This window comes from Camelina sativa, chromosome 15, assembly GCF_000633955.1.
Source record: "Camelina sativa cultivar DH55 chromosome 15, Cs, whole genome shotgun sequence".
NCBI lineage: Eukaryota > Viridiplantae > Streptophyta > Magnoliopsida > Brassicales > Brassicaceae > Camelina > Camelina sativa.
In genome coordinates, this window is record NC_025699.1 from 10,927,409 (window position 1) to 10,935,742 (window position 8,334).

General features: G+C 34.0%; 2 protein-coding genes and 1 long non-coding RNA gene across 5 annotated transcripts in view; 1 reads left to right on the top strand and 2 right to left on the bottom strand.

Moving 5' to 3' along the window:
* Positions 1-724, top strand: part of LOC104765865 (E3 ubiquitin ligase BIG BROTHER-related) — a gene marked incomplete in the record, with an annotated part of 3,302 nt that extends 2,578 nt beyond the window's left edge. Inside the window, 1 exon segment of the mRNA XM_010467855.2 lies at positions 511-724. Coding sequence (XP_010466157.1) covers positions 511-564 — 54 coding nt within the window.
* On the bottom strand, positions 888-4,529 carry LOC109129302. The gene is made up of 2 exons (XR_002035529.1): positions 3,764-4,529; positions 888-1,183 (listed from the first exon to the last, which is right to left on the bottom strand). It is a non-coding gene; the product is annotated as an uncharacterized LOC109129302 (long non-coding RNA).
* Positions 5,165-8,046, bottom strand: LOC104746394. Of its 3 annotated transcripts, none has more exons than XM_010467858.2 (4): positions 7,796-8,046; positions 7,072-7,255; positions 5,916-6,483; positions 5,165-5,678 (listed from the first exon to the last, which is right to left on the bottom strand). In XM_010467858.2, exons 1-4 carry the CDS (start codon positions 7,981-7,983, stop codon positions 5,368-5,370), a joined length of 1,251 nt encoding a protein of 416 aa, XP_010466160.1. In that variant the 5' UTR covers positions 7,984-8,046; the 3' UTR covers positions 5,165-5,367. The 3 variants fall into 3 exon arrangements, with proteins under 3 accessions (XP_010466160.1, XP_010466159.1, XP_010466158.1); XM_010467857.2 differs by lacking the exon at positions 7,796-8,046 and adding an exon at positions 7,385-7,633; XM_010467856.2 differs by lacking the exon at positions 7,796-8,046 and having other exon boundaries at positions 7,072-7,634.

The following is an 8,334-nucleotide window of genomic DNA, read 5'->3' on the forward strand; positions in this document are numbered from 1 at the left end:
TATAGAAGCTAAGTATATAGTTATGGTAGTCAGCTATGAGGAACCTGATAAGCACAATCAGGGAGTCTGTTGTCTGTTTTTATCACTCGACAGATGCCCTTTTTGTTATGGATATATATTCACGTTAGAAAAAACAGGAACACAACACATGATATTCCCAAAAATATTATCTGCTCATAATAGGGAACGTTGTGGTCAGTACAGACTATCTCATGCTTGTTGGGTTTATGGATTGCATTTATGCGTTTGGCGATTGTGTTCATCAGCATCTTCGAAATTGAGGGTTTTGTTGTTAATAAGCAGAAATTTGAACTTGTTAATTCCCTAGGAAGACTATCTATCTATACTATGGTAAATCATCTTATCAGTTTCCATCACTTCTAGGAAGAAGAATTTCTTAGCTTACAAACTGGCAATTTTAGAAATTGGATGATTCTCTTGTCAACATTCATGTTGGAAGGAGCTTTCGGAACTCCGTTAACAAACTGAAACTGACACAATCTTCTGCAGGTTTGCCCTGTATGCAGCGCAGAAGTTTCAGCTTCCACCTCTGGACAAAGCTAATGAAAGCAAAGGAAGAAAGATTCAGAAAAAAGGAATCATAAGCTAAGAACATCAAAACCTTAGCTGTCTGTTTGTACACTTTTTATAAACAAAAAAAAACATCACCAGATTTCCTTGGATCCTTTAAACAGTCTCAAGGATTGGAACTTTCTCGAACGCTTTTAGTTTTAGCATTCATCTGCTTCCGTATTTGCCTATTTTATTGATGTTCACGTATGCTACTGTAAAATAGCTGGGATAATCAGGTTTTTGATCTAAGAATGAACATATAAGGTAGAATTTTGAAATTCCAAGACTCAGACAAACATAACAAGGGTTTAGAATTGATCGAAACTTGTCTTATTACCTAAGAAGCTAAGATAAATGTGTGGACACAGAAGCTATAACCAAAACTCGTATCGAAGAAAAGCACGACAATTAATATCCCATGTTTTCTCTTTGGAACATGACCATCATGACTATGGGTATCGAGCTCGAGTTCTTCAGCGCACAGACACCAGATGGACTAAAGATCTTCAGGAGTGCTATGCATATGATGAACTTTGTGAGTAGCTTGTTGGTAACAATGGTGATGAAGATCTATTCAGAGGATCACATGCCTGGTTGGATTCCAAGGAACCTTAACAAAGGTCACAGAACAAAGGTCACAGAACAAAGGTCACAGACTTATCCGACTCATAAACAAAAGGCTAAATCAGATTATTCAGTCTTTTACGGATAGTAGTAGTACTTAAACGGAAAATGAAATAACTCCATAGAACAAAGTAATTATTAGATATGAGTATGACCCATGCATGATCTTAATTCTTACCTATTTAATTTTATAATAAAAATTATTTATAGTATCTATTATTAGTTCATTATGACATTTTATTTACGTATCACAGATACAGTGGTTGTGTTGATTTTATAATATATTACAAAAATAAACTTAAAACAAAATTACAAATTAAACTCAAAATTTTTCATATTTTTTTTGGTCAACCTTTTAATGATTTATTATTATTCAAATAAAGTAGCATTTTTGAACAACCAAAAAAAATTCTACGATTCCAGTTGAAGATGCTTTAGCTATGTTATTAGAACCAGAGTAAAAATAGTAGGAATATGGTAAATGGAGAACTGATATGTGGGTCAAATGACACTAAAAGATAATGAGCTTCAACAGGTTATATTAATGTATTTACTAGTTGAATACTTTCCAATTTAATAAATAAATTCTTCACTTTGAAGACTCTTAACACCTTCATGCAGATCGATGAAGTATTTACCCACTTCATAACCCTATCACACATTGTTTATAATTACAATAATATGTTTTATAACAATTTTTATACAATTGAAATTCTAATTTTTTTCTTATGTCAACTTTTTAGGTTTGAAACCTAACACAAATTTTTAATATAATGTATTATCGCATTTATAAGAGGTCTACTCATTTTATATACTGGTACGATATGATAAATATACTACTACTTTCGTACATTTTAGTTTTCTTAATTTTCTAATATTTTAGAATTTGTATATCCCTTTATAATAAAACGGAAGTACACAACATTATTTTGTAGACTATATAATTTTAATAAGTTGGTTACAAATATGTTGTAAATTAATTGATAGATTAATTGGTTACAAGTTAAATAGTGGGTGCAATCTTAATTTATTTTCGGAAGATTTTATTACTAGAGTACGTTGTTTCCGAAAATCTTAAAGAGAATATTCTAAATAATCATTTGATATCATCTAATTTACCATATTAATTTCTGTTATTAAATTATTCATCAAATAAAATCTTTTGATATCTAACTTAACATATTAATTTGTTAATTATCATTATACTTCACCTCTCATTTTTATATATGAGTCTATTTTGTCAAAAAAATAAATTATCATATTATTTCTTATAATTAAAAAAAAGTTTTATTTCCGGATATACCATAAGTTGAATTTTTAAAAACAAATATAAATTGTTTAATCTATAAAATATTCAAGGTTTAGTGATATTATTCTTTAAAAATAATATCTAATGAATTAAAAAATTTACTGAGTAACGGTCAAAATTTGAATATTTAAATTCAATTTCATTTTTTTTGTTGAATTTTATAATTTCTATAATATAATAAACTTTAAATAATTTATTTTGAACTATATAAATTGTGTTAATGATTACTGTAAAAAAAATAAAGAATCCTATTGTTTTATATCTTGAAATTATTTTAGAATAAATTGATTTGATCTATTGGCACAAAAACTGTGAAACAAACTTTTTTTTTTGTCAACAAATAATTATTATAATATTATAATATTTTTATTGCTTGAAATTAGTAAAGAATTTAATAACCATCACATTATATTTTTCAAAATTATGATATTAATATTTAATCTTTTATCAGAAATTTTTTTGTCTAAAATTATAATATTAATATTTAATTAATTATTTGGAAAATTATAATGTTATGGTAATTATATAAAATATTGATAAATGATATCTATATATAATAACTAAAAAGACATTGCATAAATGTCAATACATATTTTGGTACAAAAATATCATTTAAATTTAGTGAATATGAAAAATAATGTATGTACTTTTGAGAAAAATGAATTAAAAGAATTTACTAATTAAGAAGTGAAGACAGGTGTCGACAATATATGCTGCCAAATGTTGTCGTGTTATGCAAAGTTAGGAGAAAACTTTCTCATATTATATAAGATATATATATATATATATATATATATATATATATACAATGACATTATATAGTGCTATTTGAATATTTATATGTATGTATGTTTCTTCAATTTTTAATCTCTCTACAAATTAAGTTTCATTCATTTTTTACATAAAAATAAATTTATATGACAACCCATTTAAATATGTATATAATCAAAGAAGTATTTCAATCTCTCTTTATTGGTTTAGTTGACATGACATCTATTTTTCAATAAAATTTAAATTATATTTAAAGGTAATAAAAATTTAACTCTTTATAGAAGCCAAAGTATTTATATACTTAGGGCAACAACACCAACAGTGAGTTTTAATTTTTAGTCTCTTATGTACTGTTGTAATTTTTAATGAATATATTATGCACTGTTTATAAAATAAGAACCTTTAAATTTTTAATTAAAATTATCCCCTCCTTCACCATACCAACAACAAAACGATATCAGAAGTAGAACATTGATGTTAATGTACCTCATCAACTTCAGGAGTTAGATTCCTAACACAACGCCTTAACAAGACATTCAAATTCTCTTTCTCGAAATTGGACATCCCAGATCCTATATAACATTCTCATAATGTCTCTCACTGGCTTTTTGTTGTTGATCATGATGAGACGAGATCCTCTCACTGGCTTCTTCTCGTCTCTACTGTTCGTTTAGACATAGCTTCAATAAACACCGCAATGTGCACACAACACAATTTGAGAAAGAAAAAAAAAACTTGATAAAGCTATCATACACGAACACCACATTTAACATGTATCATTGAATATATTATCAAACCATGACGCACACAATAACTATGAATCTATAAAACTATGATTACACAAGTTTCAATCCAAAACTTCAACAAAATTATGAATTTGAGAGTGCGAAATCGAATTGCAAATCAAAATTGAGAAAATAGCGAACCCAATTTGTTGAAGGAGATTCTCGATTTCAAAGAACAAAATATAACAAAATAACTGCCGACTGAGATCAATTCAATCACCTCCGCCAATTCAATCTCCTCCAATTTCATCTTCTTCTTCGATTGTCAATTCGCGAGTTCGAGAGAGAGAGACAGAGAGAGGAAAGAGGAAGAGGAAGAAAAAAAAAATCAATCGACCATTAAAAAATCTTTTATCTCTATTAATCGGTTTGTCCAACCAATTGATGACACGTACAGTCTCTTATAATAAGATTGAGTATACTAAATAAGAGGACCTCATGTTGTTTTTTCTTTTTTTTCTGATTTATTGTTTTTCTTTTTTTCGCTTAAAACTCCCCTGCAAACCTCCCGTTGAGGAAGGTCTTATAGTATTAGCTATGTGGAACCTGATAAGCCTAATCAAAGATGCCCTTTTTGTTATGGATATATGTATTCACGTTAAAAAGACCGGGCAGATGCCCTTTTTGTTATGGATATATGTATTCACGTTAAAAAGACCGGGCAGATGCCCTTTTTGTTATGGATATATGTATTCACGTTAAAAAGACCGGGCAGATGCCCTTTTTGTTATGGATATATGTATTCACGTTAAAAAGACCGGCACAACACCTATTTCCGGAAATCTTATCTGTTCATGATAGGGAACTTTATGGTACAGACTAATTAATCTCATGCTTGTTGGGTTTATGGATTGCATTTTTGCGTTTGCAGATTGTGTTTATGATCAGCATCTTCGAAACCGAGGGGGGTTTTGTTGTTAACAAGCAGAAATTTGAACTTGATAATTCCATAGAAAGACTATCTACAGTATGTTGAGTTATAAAAATTTCTTAGCGTACAAATTAAACAGCAGTTTAAGAAATTGGATGATTCTCTTGTCAACAACACAATACAATCAGGTTTGCGGTTTGCCCCGTATACTGGAGTTTTTGATCTAAGAAAGAACATATAAGGTAGAATTTTGAAATTCCAAGGCTCATAAAAACACATCACAAGGGTTTAGAATAGATCGAAACTTGTCTTATTACCTAAGAAGCTAAGATAAATGTGTGGACACATAAGCTATAACCAAAACTCGTATCAAAGAAAAGCACGACAAATTTCCCATGTTTTCTCAGACCATCATGACTATGGTATTTGGTCGTCTACATGAAAAGCTGGCGAGTGGAGTGGCACCAACGGTCATATGCTGGCTGGAGATTGGGCCACTCAGAGGCCGAGACTGAGAAATCTTGGAGCCAGTTTGTGAGTAGGATTTCTTGGTCCAATGCAGGTAAAGTCGAGATGGCTTTGTCTATAGCTCGTTCCACCTCAACTCTCTCATAACCCGTCAGCACGGGAAATGCTAGCCCGTTTCTTGCGTGACTAAACAGTGGTAACCAGTTTGCAAGGAGCCTGAACGTCACTTGTCCCGGAACTTGTGTGTTGTCTCTTGCTAACTCTCCAATTAAGAGCGCTGCAAGAAATTGAGTTTGTGAGAAAACCACAGATATGTAATGAGCATAGAAACCGAATTTCAAACCAAAACCAAACTGAATTGAACAATATTTGTGATAGTGAAATGAAACTTGGACCTAATATATGACCAAATACATTTAATTTTTACTGAAAACTATATAACATAATTAGAATTTACTTTTTTTAAATAAAATATTGAAAAAACTAATCTAAATAACATAATCTGAATACTTGCCTGAAATCTTAACCATGAGGCCTTGGACCCTGGGAGCAGCCGTGAGAGACAAGGAAGCTAAACCGGAAGCGTAGCTCCACCGCTTAATCCCTTCCGCCACCGCACCGTAACGCCTAAGCTTCTCTGTCATCCACAGAAGCTCCTCCGCAAGCTTCTCGACCGCTAGTTCAGCCTCATTTTCTTGGGAACCGCCCGCCCTCACCACCGCAGACTCTCTCCTCCTATTCTGCGATAACAAGCTCCCAGTCATGTCCGCCAAGGACCTAACCGTATTGATACATGCGCTTAACCCTCTCACGTAGGAGGCGACGTAGTCACCCAGAGGGAGGGCGCTGACCAGACGCAGTGGCAAACCACCGAAGGGTTCGTCTGCGGTTCGAGAGCGTTTCAAGCAGTCCTGCAATCTCGCAGTGGTGCGTGCAAATGAGGACGCAAGAGCCGCTCTATTGACGTCCAGTAAATCCACGTGGCCGCTCTGGGCGTTGTCTTCCATGATCTTCTCAGCCATTCCCAAGGCAAATTGGTATTTTCTTGAGGTTACTGGTATCTCGTTCATGAGTGCTAGTGCCTACTCGTAAAAAAACATGTTATAAGATAGGTATATTAAATGGTCAAGTTGTAAATACATACAAATAGGTGGCAAGTTTAATGTTCATATAGACATCTATATATCTAACAACAATATATCTACGCAGATCTTAAGAGTCAGAATTCGTCACATATGTAATTCTTTTGAAAGAAATACAGTATGTTACAACTTACAAGTAATTTAGTATGATAAACTATGGTAACTATCTATGGCTTGATTAATAATTAATCGAGCCTATGGACTTCCCTCTTTGTTTTCTTTCATGTATTACGTGGCACGGCGCATGTTGCCCACGTGGAAGTTACAGAGATAAAATGTCCACGTTAGGAACTTCGTGGTGTCCAGAAATAGAAAGGTCCAACATAATTTCTTTTTAATTTATAGAAGATATGCTATTTCAGTGACGGTCGAGTTATACAAATATAACATAAGCCTACATATAATTATCATGTCTTAATTAGTTGAACCCAGGCAAACAAGTGAATAGATTGCCATACAGTATAACTGAAAAACGTTAATGTTTAATTAAACACTAATTAATGGGAAAATAAAATTATTACAACTTACGTGACAAAGTGCTCTACCGAGAGAGTTAACGGAAGGTTCATCAACGCCGTCGCAAATCATCATACCCAGATCCGACGACCCTGAATACTTCACCAGCGCCGTTGATGATGTGGACGACGAGGAGGGAGCCTTAACTGGGACCAACGCGTTCTCCGCCGCCGCGGTAAGAAGACCCGAAGCGAAACTAAAGGGAGGATAAGAATAAGAATAAGCAGAAGAAGATGAAGAAGAAGAGATGAGAGGAAGAGGAAAATAGTCCAAGAAAACCCTAAGAACCCAAAGGGTGAGCCACGTCATCATCATAGACATGAACCTGAGGTGGTCCGAAGCCGACCACCGCCTAGAAGGAACCTCCGGTGTGGAGGCGGTGGATGCGACGGAGACGAGGGAACGAGCGGCGGTGTTGACGGTGGTCATGAAGATAGAGTTGAGGAGACCCGTCGTGGGACGGTTGTTCCTGTATGTGTACTCCAAGTATTGTAGCTCCCTCGACGACGACATTATTATTCTCGTTTTTTGTTGTCTCTCTTAACAAAATGAGTTATATGTCTATGTATTGTTTATATATATGAAGACAGAGATTAGTTTGGATATTTCTTCTTTCCAAAGTATATGATGAGATGCACCGCCTATATGATCCACGGGTGTGNGAGGAAGAGGAAAATAGTCCAAGAAAACCCTAAGAACCCAAAGGGTGAGCCACGTCATCATCATAGACATGAACCTGAGGTGGTCCGAAGCCGACCACCGCCTAGAAGGAACCTCCGGTGTGGAGGCGGTGGATGCTACGGAGACGAGGGAACGAGCGGCGGTGTTGACGGTGGTCATGAAGATAGAGTTGAGGAGACCCGTCGTGGGACGGTTGTTCCTGTATGTGTACTCCAAGTATTGTAGCTCCCTCGACGACGACATTATTATTCTCGTTTTTTGTTGTCTCTCTTAACAAAATGAGTTATATGTCTATGTATTGTTTATATATATGAAGACAGAGATTAGTTTGGATATTTCTTCTTTCCAAAGTATATGATGAGATGCACCGCCTATATGATCCACGGGTGTGTGTTCTCGTCGTCGTGTAAGCATGTTATGTATTGTCAGTTAAATCTTGTCGGGACGCATACGCCGTCCTCTTTTTTTTTTTCACGTATAGGTAAAAGAGTAAAAATATCAAATGGTGAAAATATGTTAACTAGCTTTGTTGGGCTATCCGAATATGAAAGATATTTTCATTCCTTACGAATGTTATACTTAGATGTGCTTAAG

Excerpts from the sequence above, each read along its gene's own strand:
- LOC104746394 (XM_010467856.2), bottom strand. The coding sequence starts at position 7,572 with ATGTCGTCGTCGAGGGAGCTACAATACTTGGAGTACACATACAGGAAC. Across the intron at positions 6,484-7,071 it reads TCGGTAGAGCACTTTGTCAC|GCACTAGCACTCATGAACGA; the intron begins GTAAGTTGTAAT and ends TTTTACGAGTAG. Across the intron at positions 5,679-5,915 it reads CCTCATGGTTAAGATTTCAG|CGCTCTTAATTGGAGAGTTA; the intron begins GCAAGTATTCAG and ends AATTTCTTGCAG.